At 38.6% G+C, this 23,070-nt stretch overlaps 1 protein-coding gene across 1 annotated transcript in view; it reads right to left on the reverse strand.

Annotated features, from left to right (window-relative positions):
- Positions 1–22,826, reverse strand: part of LOC104270182 (receptor-type tyrosine-protein phosphatase kappa-like) — a gene marked incomplete at its 3' end in the record, with an annotated part of 29,743 nt that extends 6,917 nt beyond the window's left edge. The window contains exons 1-5 of the mRNA XM_009864457.1: positions 22,781–22,826; positions 19,283–19,585; positions 8,734–8,843; positions 6,793–6,994; positions 3,765–3,870 (exon numbers count right to left, since the gene is read on the reverse strand). Of these exons, the coding sequence (XP_009862759.1) occupies positions 3,765–3,870; positions 6,793–6,994; positions 8,734–8,843; positions 19,283–19,585; positions 22,781–22,826 (767 nt within the window). The remainder of the gene's footprint in view (positions 1–3,764; positions 3,871–6,792; positions 6,995–8,733; positions 8,844–19,282; positions 19,586–22,780) is intronic.
- Positions 22,827–23,070: the final 244 nt, after the last annotated feature.

A 23,070-nucleotide genomic window follows, 5' to 3' on the forward strand; every position in this document is an offset into this window, starting at 1 on the left:
ATATTGCTTCTCCTTAATGACTAAAATGAATTCTGAGCTATTCTGAAGAGTAATACAAATTTCAGAACCTGCTAAATAAGTCATTGGGATCATAAAGGCCAAACAGTTGTCCAAGACAGCCTGGTGAGTGGAGAATATATTGAAGATATAGCAAGTGAAGAGCTCCTCAGCTGAGATTTTGCATGAAGAAACTATTTTTCATGTAACTTTTTATTTTTTAAGAAAACCTGCATAGTGCCTCCTACTGACCAAGATGATTATGAACAGCTGAAGGAGGCCCTTGCCAACAGATCTGCCTTTTCACCCCTCTCTGAAAATTCAGGTTCCTAAAGAGGTACAGAAATGGTGAATATGTTCATACTTCATCCCTTTTCTGACTGGGTGTTAATACCAGCTAGACATCTCCTACATGGCTGGTGGAGACACAGCGCATTCTCCCTTCACAGGTGCCAGACTGACTGACAGCCAAAGTTACAATCCCAGCTCTTGAAATTCTGACTAAGTTTTAGCTGCTTCCTGCCATGGCCCACTTAATTAGTTTTGTTGCAAAATGAAAGCAAACTGTTTCCACATACGGAGATACAAAAAAAAATTACCAATCAAACAAAATACATTTCATCATTAAAAAGGTGTCTATGCTGATTCTCATGCATGCTTGTTGTAATCCTCATCTACAGTAGGATTTGAAAACAAAAGAATGTTTTGCTGGTGCTCAGTGAGGGTCCTTTGGAAAAATTACAGTGACAAATCATGCCTTCAAATGAATCACTGAAGCACCATTGATGCTACTGACTGAGAACTCATCCACAAGATTGATGGTGAAATGGTACATGCTTCACAGTGAGCCTGAGACATCCAGCCCTCTCTTCCTCTGCATTTCTAGTTTGTAATTTGGCTTAAAACTTCAGGAGGCCATAAAGAATGCTAGCGATTACACGATAACACTTGACAGGGAAGATATGATTAGAGTCATGTTTAAACTGTGACGACTATGGCATATAGTGTCTTAAACAAATGATTGACAGCTGCACATAGATTTCACTTGAGATAAGGAACATCTGTTTCCTGGGGGGCTGTGCTGATGGAATGGCTGAGGTACCACAAAATCTGATCATAGTATAATTCTGTTTGTAAAAGGAAAAGTATCAGACTAAGCTTTTTTTTCCTTTCTGATTTTTTTTTTCCTTTTTAAAACATGGACCTACTGCTCTTAAATGAACTTTTGACCATCTACAGCTCTAGGATTAAAAGACTCGGTGCAAACAAACCTTTTCAAAAAGTGAACTGTATTCCTCAGTTTCATGCTAAAGAACAGCACTCGAGTCTCTTCTATTCAATCACAGCTGCAGGTATGGAGATGCATTTTTTCCCACCTGCCTAGTAACACTCATTATGGCAGCAAGCCAGCTTGAAGTAATGGAAACACAACTGCAGTGTGGATGGAGTGAAGCTTCACTAAAATGCATCAAAGTTTAACAATAGGCATTGAATCAATTCAGAATTTTAGTGTGCTACATTTATCTCCCTTATTAAGAAGCTGCTGAAAAATATCTGACAGCAATATGCATTTCAGGAATGGGAACGAGACCATGTCTTCTGCATTCCCCTACAGAATGCTCCTCATTAAACACCTGGTTTGTTTTAAGCATAAAGCCCAGCTGTCCAGTTATGGTGAAAGACTTATTTCCTTGGCCTCTTGATGTTAGAAATTTAATGTAAACTCTTAGGTTTTAGAAATTGATTAAAGTGGAAAGGGAAGATGGGAGACAGAAAGAACGACATATGCTTTTCTGAGAACATACTCAACAGCTATTAATACTCTATCAAACTATCCTTATCAAACTATCTGTTAACACTTGGGACATAGATCCTTTTTGCTATCTTCATAGGCCACAGTGACAAGCTCATGCCACAGAGTGAAGGATGCTGTGAGGAAAACTGAAAGGATATCTGTGAGGTGGTGTGTGGCAGAGTTACTCATCTGCTTGTACAGTGCAGAGAACTCAGAGCTCTCTGGAGCTAGGCATGAGTAACCCTCTAGCCACAGACCATCATGTTACCAGTTCATGAAAGAACCCCCCCAGGAGAGAAACTCAAGATGTGAGACTGACCCCCACTCAGGGTGAGTGCTGTGACTGAAGGCAGGAGCCAGCTGCTGCCAGCACAGATGTGCCACAGACCAGCTCAGGTAGAAGAAGCACCACCCAGTGGACACAGGCATGTGTCCAGAAGAAGCACAACCCAGTGGACACATCATGCTCTGAGCAAGCCTACACATCAGCCTCCTCAGGGGCCCAGGCACAAGACTAAGAGAACTTGGCAGGCACTAGATGAGAGGGAGATACTGTATTTCTCAAACAGGGACAGCTTTGGATATGGTCAGCAGCAGGACACCTGGAAGGCTTTGAAGGCACCTGCAAACATATAGAGAGAGTTTAAGCACCTGCAAAACTTGGAAGCATTTTCATATCTAGTTTCTAATGTGTGAATTGAACACAACTCCTATTTTAGGAATCCAAAGTCCTGTTCTGAATGTAGTCCTGTACATTTCATCATCCATCACACTCAAACAAACCCTTGGTTTGCTCTAGGGCAATTTTTCAGAACCTAATGATGCATAGGATTATAATTTTATTTATGAATATAAAACATCAATATCTCATATAAAGAGGATGAATCTGGATTATTTTCTATGACAGAATATAAATAAATAACTTTATCATATCAATCATAAGGGTGACTATATGATAACCAGATAAAAATGCTCATACACACGTGACTCATCCCCACAACGCCCTTGTAAAACACACATTCTTCTTAATGGAAACTGACTTAAGAAATAGTTAATTTTCCTCTACTTTTAGGGCTCAGGCACATTACTCAATATCAGCTGAGCCGTGGTAACCGACTTAATGTAACATGGAATGAAATGCGTTAGCCTGTATTTCTCTAAAATGTCACAAAGGTAAGAGCATGAAAAGATTCTGATACTCAGTAGCTAATTAACCCCCAATTAGTCAACCCTGTCCCTGAATATTGCTGATGCAGCCACATCAGTAAAACACAAATGGAATTAAATAATATCACAATTTTTTTGCACTAATAAGCAGAAGTAAAGAGCAGGATGTGGACTAATCTTTGCAAACAGTATTAAATTATCTCTCACTAGAGAGCAGAAGGGGAAAGACCCCGCAAAGTTAACATAAATGAAACATTCTAATATGGTTCTGGGACATGACTAAGATTTAATAGCTTGCTATATGATTTCTAGTAAGAAGCACTCCGAGAGGAAAAAGGTCAAATAGTTTGTATTCACCACTATTATTCTCCCATCTCCTCTGAGCTTCCAATTTTTCAATCACACATACAGGCTATAGAATAGTTGATTTGAAGCACTGGAGAGGAAGTGTTATTTTCAAATCCACTTTCTGACAAACACCTTGCAACCTCATATTTCAGAGACACTATGACAAAGTAAAATGAAATGATAATGGATAGGAGGTAGTCCTGGGGACCTTAAATCAAACAGGACAGACAGCTAAATGATTGAGGTCATGACTATCTTTAAAAAAAAAAAAAAGTAAGATTTTTTTCTTTTTAATTACAGACCTATTAGCAAGCTCAATATAGCTAAAAAAACCCACAACAGTAATGTCAAATGAGTATCACTTGAAAATTAACAGCTCCGTGAGCTGTGAGACAGCATATAATCAACTAATCTTTTCTTGATTTATTTTAAAATTTAGATTTTATTTTTTTTTTACCTGATGGGTGCACCTTTGGCCTGTGCTGGTCTCAAGAGTACAGTTATTGTAGTAGCAGTTTCATTGAGAGATGCATCGACTCCTTCATAGTCCGGTAAAGTGGGAGCTAATTAATGTTGAGTGGGAAGGAAAAGAATGAGAAACAAATCAGTGAAAACATTTTGAATTTTCCTGAGAATGTGGCTGTTCAGAATACAGTACAAAGCCACCATCTTCATCAGCTACATGAGTCATCTTTCATCATTTTCCAGTCAGGCACATTCTTTTGCTAGAACATGAATGGGACTTCACCCACAATTGATAACCCCATCCGTAACTGCTCACCCTCAAATCGTGATACCTATCCAGTTAAACAGTTTTATTCAAGAAGGATAGAAAAACAGGGAGGAGGTGACTGCCAAGAAACCCTAAGACTATAAAAATCCATTTTGGCCTTGCTTTTTCTACCTTACAAACAACTATATTAACCATCTTGAAGACTTGACCTCTTCCACCTTCCTTTTTCCTCCCTCAGCAATTTAAGAACCTTTCACTCTTACATGTCACGGGAGACCACGCCAATACCAACCAGAGTGCAGGGAAACTGGGCTTGGATAGACACATGTCTGTGGACTAGAACTGAATGGGGATGTCTATTCCCACACTCATTTATCCCTCCATTTCTAACAATGGATGGCCAAGCTGCTCAGTTTCTGAACCACCAAAACTTTCGGCCCAGGGAGTTAAGAAAAAAAACAAATGAAATTCAAAACTAGAATGAGTTCAGGAACTGATCCACTAAAGGACTGGCTGTCAAGCCTTCTATGGCAGCAATATTTGTCGCAGGTTGTATGGCTGATCTTGGTGGTTACTTGAACTATCCAACTTTAATCTGCTGCCACAAACGTGTCACAGTCCTCACCGGTAGTAATTTTTCTGACTTCAGCTCTAGTGCAAGGAAAGAAATAGGATTTTCTGTGATTCAGAAAATTATAGATTTCTATTAATTGCTATCTTTAATAAGCTTGAAAACCAGTTGCATGTTTGGGTTTTTTTTTATATGTGGCTGTTTCTTCATAAAATTCTTAATGACGCCTGCATATTTCAAAATGAACTTTCACAAAAAGGATGTTTCCTAGGAGGATGTCAATCATTTAAGTCATAATAATTCTACTATAATATATCAATAGATACAAGAGCACTGAAAGATTAAAAGCCTTGCTTCATTAGTCACAGATTGTAGATGAACACAAAAAATCCTCTTATTTCATAAAATGTTACTGGATAGAAATAATGTTCATTGAATGCGAATTTGCAAATTACATGGTTTACACCACATTCACTAAGATCACAGCAACCACTTGTAAGATTGCCTAAATGGAATAATTTCACTCTTTATTAAAATAAAGCTAGCATTTCCTGAAGTAGATGTGTTTTGTAAAAAGCATCAGTTATGAAAAGGGAAAAGCATAAAGCAAGATTAAAAAAAAAACACCAACAGGCTGAAATAAAGATTCAAAGGGTGTCACAGCCTGCCTTCAAGCTTTCCTAGTAGTAACCATATTTTGCTTACTAACAGACCCATACTGTGTCTAGAAAATGTGGTAGACTGGATTCTGGACAAAATTCTCAAAATTTCTGGGTGGCAAAAGAGGAAGAAGCCTGAATACATTGTAGTTCTAAATAATCTTAACATATAGTGGTACTTATTTCTCAGAATACTTACGTGTCTGGGGGACAGACGTGCTAGCAAGTTATTACATAGTTATACCTTTTTTTTCCCCCTCCTACACAGAGGCTAGAAGACAAGTGTGCAAGAACTACACCACCATTATCCCTGAAAATGTATGAACCGTAATATGTTGTGAAGAAATACAAAGACCTTAAAACAATCTGAGTAAAATATAAGATTTCAAAACAAACTAATAGCTAGATAAACAGAACAAAACACATAATTTAAGGTTTTTTGGTGTGGTGGTTTGTCTTTTTTTTTGAGGAGCTGTGGTATGAGGAGTGCTAGTGCTTATGTGCTGGGATGGAATTCAACAAATTGTTCCAGTTAACTACTACAACTAAAGCATTTCACTTGCTACATAATTCAAGGAGTTCTGCCTTGAATTTTCTCACATTTTGACTGATGTGCATGTTTTTTCTGGAACACAGTGAGGAGACTACGTGACCAGTTTCCCATAGAAATGGTAGTTCATTCCAATACATTATTAACTTCATTTTACAGGACAATAAAAGTTATATTATGGCAGCTAATAAGGAAAGTACCCTGCTTTGTGCTGTTTACATTTCTAAAGGAGTGACTTCTTTAATCTCTGCCAAGTTCTGAAGTCACCACGTTGTAAAATCAAGTCTCTCTAGATATAGCACTGACTTATCTTTGCTATCAACTGGATAAGCTACTACCCTATTTTTTAAAAGTAATATTGAAATTTAAGAAAACAAAACCACTAAAGCATTCCATTTGACGTTACTTTCCTCTAGAGTTTGCAGTGTGTTATTAAGATGAATAGCATCAATCTTGGTGCATTGCAGGAAGCGAATAAAGGCACCAGGAAGACCTATCTGAATCTGACAGAAGAAATTCACATTTCCCCTCAACGACCCCAATTCTATTATGGCTGTGTGATGCTAAGTGGTGTCACCTTGAGTAAGCCAGTTCATATCCTGCATCTGACTTTACTAATCTGCAAAACAAATACAGTACTCAGTGACCTATGGAGTGCTGTAAGGCTTAATTAGTTAAGGTTTACACAGCACTTCAAAATTTTTAGATGAAAGTATAAAATTACACAAAATCAAACAGTTATCAACTACAGGTGTGCAATTTCCACCTCATGTAAGGATTTTTTCGTGAACTTACACTGCTCCTTGGCAAATGTGCTCAAAACCATTTCAAAACACGATAGGATTTCCTTGGATTTTCTTTCCCATTTCATGATTTTTCAAGTCTTACAAAAAAACCCACCACCCAAAATTCCACCCCTCTTCCCCTTTATTTTTTTCCCTTTTTGTTGTTGTTGTTGTTGTTTTTTTTTACCTGAGATATTGGTTGTTACATTGATTGTGGTTGCTGGTCCAAATCCTTTGACAGTGCTTGCACGTATAAAGAACTGGTAAGTAGTACCAGGATGCAAATGGGAGAAGACGTGGTGCGTGCTGTTCCACAGCTTTGACACGGTTTGAGGAGGTCCTGCAACCGGAACTGCAGGATCAAATGACCGTATACTGCTATAGCTGACCTGTGAAAACGTTTTTTTAACAGTTGTTAGAGATTTTAGCACAAGCGCATTAGGTTAGCTTGGCTGGAAAGGAAACAAAAGACAGACATTCATCTAGCTACCCAGTTATCTTGGGGATACCATGAGAACTTGATGCGTATTGTAGAGTTTGCTTCACTTGAAAGGCTGTGAGATGCCCTTCATGTCTTTTTCTTTGTGATTTTTGTTGACATATTGAAAATTTCACTGTAATGTTAAAGTTGGGACACCCTCACCATCTACCCCATCTCCAACGAAACCCTTTAATTTTTGCTTCCTATAATACTTTTTTCTCTCCTCTTCCAATAATTATATTTAAAAGCTGTCCAAACCAAGCTAATATATTTAGAGCCAGCAACGATATCTTAAGGTGCTGTTTTTGATTATGATAGAGATAGAGACAAGGATAAAGATTATTTTCCTCATAGCAGCTCACACAGTGTGGCAGTGTGCCCACATGGCCCAGAAGGCCACTGGCATCCTGGCTTGTATGAGGAACAGTGTGGCCAGCACAACTAGGGATGTAATTCTGCCCCTGTACTCAGTGCTGTGTGCAGTTCTGGGCACCTCACTTCAAGAAAGATATTGAGGGGTGGCACGGGTCCAGAGGAGAGCAACGAGGTTGTAGTCAGGTGGAGGTCGGGCTCTTCTCCCAGGCAACCAGTGACAGGATGAGAGGGCACGGCCTGCAACTGTGTCAGGGAAGGTTTAGGCTGGACCTCAGGAAGCATTTCCTCACGGAGAGGGTGCTCAGGCACTGGGATGCACTGCCCAGGGAAGTGGTGGAGTCACCGTCCCTGGAGGTGTTTAAGGACAGGCTGGATGTGGCACTTAGTGCCCTGGTCTGGCCGATGAGGTGGTGTTGGGACATAGGCTGGACTTGATGATCTCAGGGGGCTTTTTCAGTCTCAATAATTCTATGATTTTTTGTGATTCTGTGGTTTGGATTTGTAATTAAAACAGAAAAGCTCGCACTTTTGCCCTTCCAATTCTCCTTCCATCCCACTGCAGGGATGGGCAAGCAGCTGTGTGGGGCTGAGCAGCTCACCAAGGTTAATACACACTATTTAAAGAACTTTGTTAGCATTAAATAGATAAACAAACATATTTAAGGGCTTTAGTTTGGTTAGTTGGTTTGCCTTCCTCCTATAATTTAGCAGTACAAAACCCTATATCCTCTATTCCTTTAAAATAGGAGTGCTGGACAGGATGGTGTTTGTTCGTGTTTCCTGCCAGCCTCCCGAGGAGGTCACCAGAAGGCTTATATATTACATACACTTTAAACAGAATATATATGGAGGTCTTCTTGAAGGGCAGTATCTAAAGATTGGATAAAAGCTAAAAAAACACTGTTCCAAATTTAATAACTATCTTACTTTTCATGTAACCTTCTCTTCCAGCAAAGAAGATTTCACAGATCATGGCTATCTTGGCTCTGGTAGGGTGTATAGTAATGGCACAAGATTTTTCAAACTAGCACCTGACACGTGGCTTGTAATCTCATTATACCAACATGTCAAAGCCACTTGACAGCGAACAACATATGCACCATAAGTATGATTTTCTGAACATCTAATCACTACACAAAATCCTGTATTCTGCAAATGAAAGCAGTATATAACTGAGTAGCTGCCTACAGAGCATAAACACCCACCGTCAGCCACCCCTCCTGCCACACTTTCCTAGCCCTACCCTATGCTTGTTAGCTGTTTAATGATTACCTCATACTGAGTAATGATGCCATTTGGATCCACAGGTTCCTTCCAGTTGAGGAAGATCTTATCTTCAAAAGGAGTTCCTTTCACTGATTTGGCAGGTATAGGGCCTGGCACTACAAACAAAATAAAACTATTAAAAATAGGAAATTCAAGAGACAGAAAAAATAAAGAGATGACAGAACATCCTATTAAAGCTAAAAGTGAGCACAGGTCTGTCTTTATTAATATTCATTTGCATGCAAAAGGCACCAGCAGAGTATGAAAAAGCACTTCAAAGTGTATTTTGTCATTTGCAGTACAGAGAGAGCATGAAGTTGAAACATTATCCCCACATATGGTTTTCAAAACTTCATGCAAAGTCAAATTGTCTTGTAGTATAGCCAGGGGAAACAGTTCAAGCTAGATTATGACTTCAGGGAACATCACTGAACTCTGTAATAAGTGTATCTTAGGACAAGGACTACACGGTTTTAAAATCCTTTAAAAAGAAAAATCAAAGGCAAGGAAGAGCCCCTGTTATACAGCATCTTCCAAATGAGAGAAATGCTTACAGAATAGTTTTCAGGGACCCCTTCTTATGATTTGTTGTTTTAAAAGAAATCCTCATTTAAAGAGGAGGCTGGGCACCAGGCAAGCAGCCCTGCTCAGCTGCCACTTCTTTCAGCCACTGATGTGCTTGTGCTGCAGAAGGATCAAAACCACTTACTTCAAATCTTTCCAATAAGAGACATTTTCAAAGCTTTGAACTGAACCGCACTAAGACGACCCAACTTTCTTATTTTAAACAGAAGCCAATATCCCTGGTGTAATAACAAGTCTGAAGTGTCACCTCAGGTCTCTTTGCCCGAGTGATTCACAGTACCTGGTAATCCCATCAACACCAGGCAGGAGCGCTCAGTTATCTCCCATTTCAGCTTACAAGATATTTTTTCTACACATATGGTTCCTTTTTAATTGCAGCAGCTCACCTAGATTTGAACATACACATGCTGAAAAAAAGGTGATTCTGCAAGAGAGTGCCTGAAGAAACCCTGACCCCAAAAAAACACCCCCCCCACTAAAAAAGCCAAAGTGGACCAAATCTGCAGACTTTCAAGCTAAAATATTGCCTCTATTTAATATATTAATATGTATTTCCCCCCTCTTCTAAATCAGTCTATTTTCTTCAATGCAACTCAGCGAGCCTTATGCATGACATTTCTTGGGTATTAATTATAAAAGCAGACTGAGGTTTTACAAAGTGTAAAAATAAATTAAATCCCACTGAATTAAAGGAAGTGCCAGGAACTGTTCGAGTAGCACCAAGGAGTGAGTGGTCTGACCCAATAGTGGGAGTTATTTCAGTCTACACAGAAGCTATAAATGCTGATCTGACCCTCGATACAAATAATATAATTTGGCATGTTAAAAAAAAATTAACGGAGTCAAAAAAACCCAAAAGTAAACAGATGAGAGCTTCAGAGAAACTGTTCATCCATCTGTCAAACAAAGACTTAGGAGAAGTTAACTAAACCTACACTGCTGCTTTGCTTCCGTGTCCTGACACAGACTGGGCAGTAGATGAAAGCTGACGTGCCATGACAGCCCCTTTGTGCTCTTCATGGTATTGAGAGACTTGCTGTAGCCATCGCTTTGCTTTTCATGAGAAAGTTCTACTGTTTTTCTTCTCTACATCTTGAATGAGGTATAAATATACCCTCATGTATACATTTTCCCTGGAAGATGCATGCACATGTTTCTGTGTGGGTGCACACATGTACCTTTGTGCTTGGGAGAGAGCACAGGAATATACAGCAGCATGTTCACAGAATATAAAATTTGACATTAATGCATGCTAAAACATACCAGGCAGAAAGAAAACAGACACAATTGCCCAAAACCCCTGCAAAATATTTATTGTGTAGTGCCTTTAAAGAACATGTTTAATATTCAGTTGAAACTGGGTGCAGGGCTCTACGTTTGAGGGCTGCATAAAACCTCCTGCATTTTCTGTTTAAACCCCCAAGTGGGAGAAGCCTCTCAGCTCATCACATCGCAAGACTGTGCTTTCTTCTCCTGCGACATAAAATTTGTTGCTTGTGGCAGCAGCAGCAATGTTAAACTGACTGGAACTACATGATCCCAGTTAGTTTCATGCATCTCTTCCCACTGGCATGGGAAGGGCACAAAACCAGAAGCCAGCACAGCAATGAGCAGCTTGCTGGGAATCTCAGTAAAAATAAGGTCAAAAAGTAAAAGAGAACCAGTGTCTACAGAAAGAGAATTTTAAGTCCCACAAACCTCATCCACCCCCACAAATTCACCAAAAATGAAGCTTGGAATCAGCTTAAATTATTTGAGAACTCAACTGGAATTAAAACAAAGAAACAAATAAAAGTTCAAATGCCTAGAAGAGGAATATGAATTATCTTTAGTTTAAAGGACACATTTTGATGGGTCTGAAGTTATTTTTCTTCAATTTTTCAGTTCAACTATGTTGAAAACATCTTTTGATTACAGAGTTTTAACAAACAGGCAAAGGGAAGTAAGGAAAGAGAAATGTAGGAGCAAAGGAATCTGCTTAAAGAACAGAGTATCTGTGAGCAGGTCCATAGATTCATCAGTCAGGTTAGTCAAAATAATATCTAAATGTCCTCAGTTGTGTTTTTATGTCTTTGTTCTCAGGCCAGCATTAGTTACAAATAGAAATTTAAAAAAAGCTGAAGTTAGTAAAAAACCCTCCATAAAACAAACAAAAAAATCCCACTAACAAAAGAACAACAGCAAAGTAACGCATTGGTGACACTATGAAGACTAAAGCTGCATCTTCCCAAGTAAGGCAGCCATTACTGCCTATTCCCTACAACTCCAAGCAGGACTTTAAGGACTTAAGAAATACCTTAAACTTCACCTTTCCAAAGCAGTGTTAAGAGCCTTCTCTTTTATGGGATATTAGCAAGGATACAGCTGAAAAACAGGCAGGTAAACATGATCCTTCTGCCGATAATAGGTTTCGGAAACCTCACAAACAGCCCAAAAGGCTTTCTTCAGGCTCGTGTGTGCATCTCCAGAAGCCCCATCGCTCATCACAGCACTTCTTCGCTGCCTTCTCAACTTCCGTTCTTCTTCCTGTGCGAGATCTCGCTCTGCCCCTTGGACTTATGGACAGTCTATACTAAATCAAAACACTCAAGACTACTCCAAGTGTATAATAATGTGAAGTATGTTACTTAAGATTCCCTATGAATGGCCATGTATTTGAATAATTCAAAAAGTATAAGTAGCTGCTAGAGGAGGTGGACTCAGATCTTCTGGCCTCCACATTCTCTCTTTAAAAAGATTCTGGTCCCATTGATTTTCTTTCTATCTGCTGACCTTGTGAAGGATGACCCCACCATCTCTCAGTGACAACAACAGCAAACGCTCTCTCCTTCACATGCATTATTCTATGCTAAACTTCCAACGAGTCAAGGTTTACACTTATCCAAGAAGTAAAATCCCTTAAGTGGGTTTAACTGTGTGGTTTTCAGAAGAGATTTTGAACTTAAGCAAAAAAAAAGTATCAGTTTTCCTTTAAAAGAATATACAAACATAAAATGCAAGTGTATAGAAAATTAACATAAAACAAATTCAAAGGGATTTTCAGCAAGATTTTACAGTGGAAATATCACAAGCTCTCCTTTCAAAATTTACATGCATCTCCAGAGCCCTTTTAATGAAGCTATATATTCATATAGTGAATAGCTGCTAATCTTTTCTTCCATATACATGTGGGATGGTAGACTTTTATAAATACTATGCATAACAAAAGTACAAACCATCAATCTGACATCAGACCAATTCATTTTACAGCAATATATTTGCACTGGATTATGTCACAGTCACAAATAAATTGTTATTCGCAGTGTCACCTAAACCTTGTTCTACACTAACTTAATGGGAAATTTATATTACAATGCATTACTTCTAGAAGAACAACATATTAACTGACACCAACCACAATAAAAATTAATTTATATTGCTTCAGTTTTTGTGCTACAAAATACTAAAACTGCATGTAAACAGAGTATTTTTATTATTATTATACTCTGTGAAAGCTGTGCAGAGTATTACTACGCTATATGGCAAAGTCTATGTGCAGATATATGCACAGTTATACTGGGAAAAATTCCTTTGTGGTAGTCAAAAAGCAAAGTGTATCAGCAGCAAATTTAGATCCTTTCTTCAAAGGCAGATGCTCATTTTCAAGAGACAGTGACAGTCAATCTCCTCTACATTTTAAAAGTTACAAACACTTAAAATGACCCACCTTTCCATTGGCTTTTTCTGAGGCATTTACCATTTTAACTATGCTTTGTTACAACCTGAGACTAAGACTTAAATCAAAGCAAATTTTACATAATTAAAAGAAGAAAAAATAATCAGAATTGCTATTACTAGTCTTTACCATGTGAGTATTTATACCAAAAGTGGTAACAAAAACAACTTCTGTGGAAATCAGTCAAGCTGCAGCATTTGCAGCAGGGAACACAATGCCACTGAGTGCTGTTGAAAAGAAAACTTTGTGCAAACAGTCTCCTTTGGTGCATGTGCTCTTTGGCTAATGATCGCTCCGCAGGCAAAAGTCCACAGCTCTGCACAGGTTTGTGTTACCCACCTGTGGCGACGGCAGTTCTGCATGGGCACTGACGCCCTCACACCTGCGACAGGTCCCCATACCTTCCAGTCTATATAAAATCAGTAACGTAACAAACATAAATGCTTACAGAATCACACAGAATCACAGAATTGCTGAGGCTGGAAAAGACCTCTGAGATCATCAAGTCCAGCCGATGACCCAACACCACCACATCGGCCAGACCAGGGGCCTAACTGGCACCTTAAACACCTCCAGGGACGGTGACTCCACCACTTCCCTGGGCAGTGCATCCCAGTGCCTGAGCACCCTCTCCATGAGGAAGTGCTTCCTGAGATCCAACCTAACCCTCCCCTGTCACAGTCCATTTATTAAGCAAGCTGACAGAGGCTAGTCGGTCTCAGCAGTGGCAGCTGCAGATACTGGTCCAAGTATCAAACAAGGTTAAATCCATGAGATCTGGACTTGCTGAATTTGGGGGCACACATCTACTACAGCATCTTGCTTAAAGCTTTTCTACATGAAATGCTGACTCCAGTACTCTTAATTTCTGGGATTTGGAAACGTTTCTCCACGTCAGGGTGAAATAACATCACACACTCACATACCTTACAACTTTAAAAACACACAAATCAATACCGGGAGAGTCAACCTGCACTGACTCGGGAATAAATGGAACTCATGGGGCCAGATGTCAACCCTCATTCCACTGCAAACTGCTGAAAGAGCTGCTAATTCCGGCCTATTTGCCAGTATCATTATGTCAAACACCTCGTTTCAACAAAGAATCTCGTATGCAATATCACATTTTCAGCTATAAAGCTTCTAATACAGGTATCTAAAGGAAATGAAAGTAGGAAATTATTTCAGCCAGGGTAAATAATTCTCTGTTCCAGGGCCAATTTTTCCTGGGCTATTAATATAAAACCTAGCTTGTATTTCTAGTCTCTGCAATACCTTGAAATAGCTTACTTAATTTCTCATTTGTTAAGTGTAAGCTTAGAAATCTCTGCTACTAATTTCAACATTTTTCTTACTTTCTCGCAGAGCAACATGTGCTCACAACACTTTCTGCAACCACTTTTTCTCTCTCTTGATGATAGGCCGATAGCAAATCTTACCTAGCATCTGAAAAAAAGAACTGGAGTTAGTTTCGCAAGCTGAAGGACAAACAGGTTGTCTCAGGCTCCTTTTACCAATGGCAGTAGGTCAGTCATAATCAGTTCCAGTTCACTGCTCCCAAAGATAAAAAACATTTTCCCTTGTTTGGTTATATTGACACTAAACTTTGCCTCTGCTCATGACACATAGGTCACCAGTCTCCCTTTTTGGTCAAGGGCTCAGGCCAAGACCTTTAGCAGTGGCATTTACGGACAACTTCACATTTAAACTTTTATCTCTTAGTCATGGGTTTCTCCTTATTAACTGCAATCATTTCCAATTTTTTCCCAATAGGATTAGTATACTGGTTTCACTTGACATCCATGCACACGCCACTCATCTACATTTTTTGAGACAGTGGGTCATTTCAAGCAATCTTTGCAGCCCTCGTTTTCTGCATCAGACATACTAGCTGAGCATCTCTCTGCATTAACTTTGCTCCCAGGTGGGCTACTTTCGTTACTTTTACAATGCTACTAGAGTTTTATACCTATGTTTTCCCAAAGCTCCTTGAAGCATTGCTTGCTTGTTTGTTTCCTTTGACTGAAGTGTTCTATCTCCTCCTTCCCCCTACCCCAATATTTTTCTGAAGTGCCAGAACAACTTGGAAAAGCACAAAGGAAAAGTGCTTCTCGTATCAAATAGTGCAGGGAGAAATATATATATATATATTTCTCTTTGTAAAGACAACTTAGAGCCCTATTATCAAACACAGAAGAATACTAAATGTTGAGTGGGAGGTATTTCCTCTTCAAACATTCAGAAAGCACACTAAGTATTTAACCTTTTAATTTTTTTGTCCTCTAATTATAGCATTTCTCCCTGCCTCTGCTGTTTCCCAGAGTGGTGAGCCTGCTGGAGTTTTCCCAGGAGCATGAGTAATGCTTGGACAGTTGGTGTCCTAACCCTGCGCCACAGCTCTAGATATGTGTGCACAGAGCTGAATGAGCCATACTCCCCGAAAGATCAGGGGGCCTCGTTTGTGCCCAATGAGCGTGTCCTTTGGCTCAGAGCAAAGCTTCAGTATACTTTAAGCCCCAAAATGGGTACTTATCCTATTCCAAGTGATCTTTTTCAATTAGTTGTTTGCCTGCTGCTAGCTGACACACTCCCTTACTAGCTATAAAACCATCGAATACTTTGAGCTTCATGATTTGCTTTCTCTGTAGCCATTCTCTCAGAGCTAATATCACTACTCCTGTTAATCCACTGCTTTTTGCATCTGTTTCCAATTAAAAATCAAGGAAGCATTTATCTGCTTTAATCCCATTCACCATTCGCTGCTCTTAAAAGGGTCCCTCTGAGTTCGCAGCACCCTTGTGAATAGGCAGCTCTGACAACGCATGCACGCTCCTGACTCATGCCAAGCAATAAATTCACTGCTCGTTCTTGTATTTTGTTTGAAATGCTGATCATCTCTGCCCAGCATGTATGCATCCCTAGACTGTGTGAGCCTTCCTCTTTCTCCTTTATCAAATCCTTCAAACGCTGTGCATCTCCTATACAAGCAGGGGAAGCAGCGAGTCCCTGTAGTGGCACAGATAATGTCAAGGAATTCAGAAGACCTTTCTTCCAAATCTTAGTGACAGTTTAGTACCTCCTTAAAGTGAAAGATGGTATTTCACCTGTAAAACAATGACCAGTTTCTTTGTTTCCATCTTCTTCTTGCACAATTTGTTTAAGAGTGTATTACTCAAGGGCTTAATTTTTATGTGGAATACAGTTCTTTGTGAGTTACTACAATATAAAGATTAATTCCATCTATTCAAATTAAATGGAAATATTTAAAACTACCAAGTATTCAGATCTAGCTTTCGTAAGAAAGGAGGCTATTTTCAGACTGATACTCCTGGCTTTGCTTTCTTGCAGATACTGAATTACAAGCTATTAAAATCTTCTTCATTTGTCAGTCATGGCTCCAAAGATCTGAAGCACAGGTTCTGAATTGTATCTTATTCTTCTACTAATTGTTTCCTGAGTTAATTTTCCTCCTGGTACCATATACTGCTCAGTTATCATTCACCAACCTGGGAGGCCTGGCCCAGTTACGCAGCGTTATATAAATGTGAACATTTTTGAAAAGAAACCAAAGATCCTCGCGGTCCCGTGCCAGAGCTCTGCAAAAGTATGAGATCCTCTGCATTTAAGGAATCCCAGAAGTTCAAATATTTGTAAAGCTCCTAGCAGAAGTGAGTTGGTGAAATTACAGAAGAGGTGAGCTAAAAGGAAAGACTAAAGCAAAACAAAAGGAGAGGAAAGGGACAGAGAGCTGGAAGCATGGAGAAGATGGACAAAGCAACAGAAAATGGGGGCAAAATGGTAAACACAGAGAGGCAATAACATGCCAAGTCTACAAAGTTTTTGCTTGGTTAGCAGATCCTTGTAAGAATAAAAGGCATTGGAAAGAATGCTGCACTACAGAAAAGCTACGAAAAAGTTAATTATCCGTTTTTGTCATCTGGAGTTTACAAAGTTTCTATTTATGAAAAATACACAAGTGCATAGTTTCAGATAATCATGTAATCAGTGATTATTTCTAATTAATGTATTTGCAAAAACCGTAGTAAAAAACTCTGATCCTTCTATTTATCTTCTCACAAATAAATCACTGATAATGCCCCTACTATGTAATTACCATCATGCTCATTCTACAAACCCTCCAAAAATCATCACATGTGAACTATGTGGGACGTAGACTCATGTGTCTTCCTGCAGCTTTCATCTTCTTAGTCTGAGTCCCATTTTAGGCTGCAAACTGTTATTAAAACACTTTCAGACAGATACTTGATCACTTTGACACGGGGCTAAACTATAAGCATTTACTAACTTCGGGACTCAGTTTACTATCGGTATGAGAGCTCAAGGAAGGATGAAGGCATGAACACAGCTTTGATCCTCCGGGATGGCTGAAAGGCCTCCATACTGCACACATTGCTTGCATGCTCTGTCATTTGAAATACATGACAAAATGGACAGAAACGTTGAAGTAGATCAGTAACACCCAATTATAAAGCTACATTTCATTTCTAAGAGTCTCACTGAGTAGAACACACAGGAGGTAATTTTCAGGTCACAAGCACTATTACCACCAGTGTGTCTAGGTACATTTTAAACTCTATTAATCCCGTCTTGAAAACAACATCTGCTTGAAGTAGTTTCCCTTAGCAACGTCTGTTAAGTGGGTGAGGCTTCTTCTACACTATGGTACCTCTGACACCAAAGCTGAGTCTGAACAAGTTTATGGATAACACACTGGTCTGCTAGCTTGAGCCAAAAACGTGCCTTGTGTGCATCACTTTCCAAGAATAATCCACAATAAACCCAGAAGACAAAATACACATACTTTACTCCACTCTTGACAAGCACCACTGTAGTGACCAGCGACCATCTCTGCACATCTAACTAGATAAAGGCTATCAGAAACCATAAACTTTCTTGAAAATCCAGTTAAAAAGGGGATACCTGTTTTCTTTGGACGTAACAATATTACTATTACTTTTTGTTTAATCTCAAGTAAAATAGCAACCACAAATATCTATAATATAAACAGATATGGATTATACTTACAACCAACTTTATGGCAAAGCAATGCTAAATTTTGAATTGCACTGAAATATTCTAATTCCATACATGTCAATAAATCTTGATGTGATGCACCTCTGTCTCTATAGCTCTCTACAGCTCCTCATATTCTACCTATTTCATACATTGTTTTCTATTCTTTATTGCAACAATAAACATACTTCTCTTCCATTTCTTGTAAAATTGAAACTGTATGGCAAAAAAAGTGCTATCAGATTCTAAACTTGACTGCTGTCCATATATAAAGCTTTACACTCTCCTCCATTTTATAGGCAAACACACTATCTTTCTCATTTTTATCTTCCTATGTATTTACAGTCTTACATTAGTCCAAGTCCTTTTTCTGTTACTGATGGCAGATTTTATTTTCATTTTGTTGTTGTTTAATGAAATTTAAATATAAGACAAAGAAATTAGAATGGTTCTTTACTACCACATTTTAAATATTGTTAACATAAAGATGGATCTTTTTCCTAATCTCTTTTAAACCAAAATTCGTAACAGTCTAACTGCTGAACACCACCATTGACATCTACATCTATCCTTTATTTCTTCCCAACTAAGGTAAATTCAACTGTCATGTCAATGAAACTTCATCAAAAGCATTTTAAAGAGGAATCATAGAATATCTCGAGTTGGAAGGGAACTAAAAAATTCACTGAGTTCAAGTCCCAAGTTATCAGAACAATACTTTAACCTGATGGGTGGCTTTCAAACAGTTGACAGATACCATATACTGTAACCTACAACTTAAATTATTGCTGAAATATATTTGCAGGAGAGGTTTTAAATCTTGAATGGAGTCCTTAAGGATGGAATTCAATATTTAAATATAAATTTACAGAATTAAATTAATTTTCAAATACTACATCTAATACCGTGAAGAAACCTTCACCTAACACCACCACATGTTTCTTGTCACCAGTGTTAGAAGATTTTTGGAATGTCTGAGGAGCCACCCCTCCTCCTTCTTGCAAGAGAAAGATTGAGTTTGACTTGCATTACATGGACAATTTGGGCTATATATGCAGGGTGACAGCTAAAATACTTTTAAAGCTATTTTAGGGCTAATTAATACATTACTAGAGGAGAACGTCCTTCCTTCAGGACCCATATGGTAACACACAAAGTCATTTCCTTCCACCTGTCTAGACTGGACTTGGATGTAATTTCTGTAACTGCATTTATGCCTACCGTCTTCGTCTGTCTGGATAATGGTCTCCTCGCTCTCCTTCCTTCCTTCTGGGTTGGTTAAGATCATTTTGAGGCTGACATTCGTGGAGGGAGGCAGGTGATCCACAACGTGCTGGGGTGCTTTGGGGTCCATGTCCAAGCAATCTGCCTTGCTCTCGTTGTGTCCACAGAAGTAGTGGTAGCATATAGTGACATTGAAAGTGTGGCAACGAGTGATGTTATAACCCAGAGATTCCCAATCCACAGCGATGTGTCTGGCCTGGATCTCAGCAATCTTCAATGTTTTTGGTGTTCTCATAGGTTCTAGAAAACAGAATATAGCAGAAGAACATAGTTAAGGTTCTTCATACCTGCACTGAACAATAACTGGTAGATGATGCCTCCAGAAATGTGAAAGCGAAGAAGATATCCAACAGACTTATTTCCAGAGGAGGTATCATCCTTTGTACAAGTATCCTGAAGGAAAAAACCTGTTAGTCTCTGTTTCTTACTTCATTCTTCTTCAGCCTCTCTCTGCAGGTTTCAATCAGTGATTAAGACTTTGCAACAGTGAAAAAAGGAATTGTTAATTAACGGTGCAACGATTCAAAGCAACTGAGAATACAGGCAGCAGATGCAAGAAGAGTGACCAAAAGGCCACACAGCTGTCACTGCTGGCTTCCCTTCTTGATTTTCTCCTTTACTTTTTTTTTTTTTTACCTGTGTAAATTAGGTAATACATCATAGTGGCAAAGAGTCAACATTCACTATACTACAATTTATCATGCCACCAAGCAATGTTGTACACTAATTATACTAATTACCTTACTAAGCTAGCAGTTACAGAAAGGATGTAGATATTAATTAACGATTATTATTTTAGTAATGAAGTTATTCATTTGAGCAAAACCCCCTCATAAGTATTATCAAAAAGGCATTTGGATATTCCCATTGTATCCCACTTCTTTTGGATCCCCCAAACTTTGCCTGGACATTGCTCTGAGCTGGTAATCTCTGACCTGCTACCCAAGCTCAGCTGCTCTCCCTACATGCATTTCTACCAGCAGAGCACACTATGCTCCCCGAGCTGTCATCAATCTTTCATTGTCTCTCTAGTGCATTCATTCCTCATGCAAGACTAACTTTTATCGTTGAACTTAATTAAAATGATTACACAATGAAAATCATGACCATGACTATACATACTAGAGTTTCACTGGAAATATATCAAGGGGATCTTTATACCCTGCTAATACAACCTTTTTCACCAGAGAAAATAAAGCCTGCTGTAGGTCCAGCTTCAGCTTCATGTCCTTGCTGGTGTAAGGTCAAAACAGTCCAGATTATTCAAGGAAGAGAAATATAGGATTTCTCTTTCTGAGCATAACAGTTCTTTGCAACTTGCACGTATGCAACAAGAGTCCCAACTAGGCTAACAACCAGCCAAAAGCACAGATGGCATACTGAAATACGGAAATGTGAATCAGTGTAATCTATTCAGTAAGCAGTTTGCCAGACAAACTGCAAACATTTAGTTTCAAACATCAAAACAACCGAGTTCTAAATATAACATAAAGGTATTCCTAGTAACATGATGAGTGTTAAGGATTAAAAATTGTTTCCATGTTCTATCCTTCCCTTTCTGAATTTTGAACAAGTGTGTTCCCTTTGCCCTTAAGTACTGAGATATATATATATAGTGAAAAATACAAACGAGTAAGTAGACTTCCTGGGCAGTAGCTTTCTGAACATATTGTATTCTGTGACAATAGAGATCTGAAGCTGAAAGATAGCATTGAAAAGGTCCTTGAGAGATAAGAGACTTAAAGAGAAGGAGGAAAAAAAGGGTTTTTATAGAGTAAACAATGGCTGATGCTCTAGCAAGTACAGACAGGTGTGAAGCAGTCATTTTTAAAAAAAAAAAGTAGCAACACAGTGGATCTACTGAAGGAGCTGGTAAGAGTCTTCAAAGAATCAGTATTTCCTGCAAACACTTAGAAAAACCCTGAGCACACTCACATGTCACAGAGGAACAAAATTGCTAAGAGAGAAAAAAATAAATATATTATCGGCCTTTTTCTCATATGAATGACAGTGAAAAACCTAGTTATACATACTTTGATATAGAGTTTGAGGCCCAAAAGAGTAAACGCATCCTTCATCAATGAAGTTTTTTTATTATAGGCTTATTTTTCCTTCAAAAACTGAATGATTCTTCTCATTTTAATAATTTCCTTTTTATTCACTAATCCAGGTTGTGCCTTCAGCCACCCACACCAGAGACAGAATTCAAACCTGCATTTAAAATTTATTGCACCCTCTAAAACAAACACAAAGAAGTAGATGTTCTCTGGCCACGAAAGCTGAAACTATCTATGTTCGAAGCCAACTAATCAGTAGCACAAAGTGCACTACATTTTCATCTTGCTTCTTTCATGACAAGACTTAAGCTGTGTTCACACTATAGCACTTTCAAAAGAGAAGAAAAAAAAAAAGCTTTGTTAATCTTAAAGAAAATTTATTTTACAATGCTATGCAAATTTTACAAATGTGTCACAGTATCAGAGAAGATACTAAAGAGCATTCTTTATTCACCTGTCAAAAAGGAAAGAATGAAAGACAGAGTGTGATCTCGCTTTCTCACAACTATTCCCTTCTTTGGCAGAAATTAAACAACTTCTGCAATATTGAGATGGTAATTAAAGTCTGCAGAGTCTCTCAACAGCTTTGGTAAAGTCTGCCAACTGTCCCACTGCTCCTAAAATGATGCTTTAAAAACAAAATTTTACTCTCGCCTCTGGGCAACACTCGTCTCAGGGATCTCTAGAGGTAAAGACCAATTGTTTTAAACTACCACACCACAAAGCCTCCATCTGTGACACCTCAGTAGAAAGCAATCTTCGAATAATTATTTTTCTCAGATAAAACACTATTGAATTTTTGAGTAGGTTTTCCAAAAATCTCAGCATCTCATTAAGACTAACTTTGTTCTTGATAGGAGCAAAAAGAAGCATTCATCTGCCATTTTCCCCTTTCTCCATAACACTTTAGGGTTTGCATTTTGCTGACACATTTCATTAATCAAACTGGGATTTAATTTCAATTTATGCATTCTCTTCTGATCTCTGGATACTTTTTCAGTTCTACTAATCCCAGTAAATGAATTTGCAGCTTCCCTTCCCTGCTGTTGTTTTCTCACCCTTCCTCTTTCAGACCTATCTAGACCTTTTCTCCAAAATACACAGACATTCATGTCTATGACTTCTCACTTCTTTGTTGTATTACTCATGGCAAATCTGCACCCTGTGCCAAAGAGGGAAAAAACAAGACTCTCTCAAAGTCTCTGTTTATTCCTTAACCTATCAGCTTGAGTTTCAATCATAATGGTATGAAGCACTTAATATTTTTCCAACATTAATCTACCCTTGTGAGACAGGTAAGTCATGCTAATCCTTTTCTTCAAGAATAAAGAGACACAAAAAGTTTCATAGCTTTGTTCAAAGCTACAGTGTGATTTACGTCCAGGGCCATAAGAGTACTGAATGGTACCGAGATCCCAGGTCATCGGCGTTCCAGTCACCAAACAGCACCGGTAAGCAGCAGCAAAGGAGAGAGCTCACTTCCAGTGTATTTTCGTATGCTTCCACAGAAATGCTAACTCCAATCTCCAAGTCTAGTTCTTTTTTTTTTAAAAGATGTTTTGCAGATTTTCTTAGTACGAACTTGAAAAAGCATAACAGTGCCTAGACCCTAAACTGAATATGTGAGCATAAGGATAAGTTATTTGAAAAACAACAGTTTGGTTCATC

Source organism: Apaloderma vittatum, unplaced genomic scaffold (genome assembly GCF_000703405.1).
Source record: "Apaloderma vittatum isolate BGI_N311 unplaced genomic scaffold, ASM70340v1 scaffold8922, whole genome shotgun sequence".
Taxonomy (NCBI): Eukaryota; Metazoa; Chordata; class Aves; order Trogoniformes; family Trogonidae; genus Apaloderma; species Apaloderma vittatum.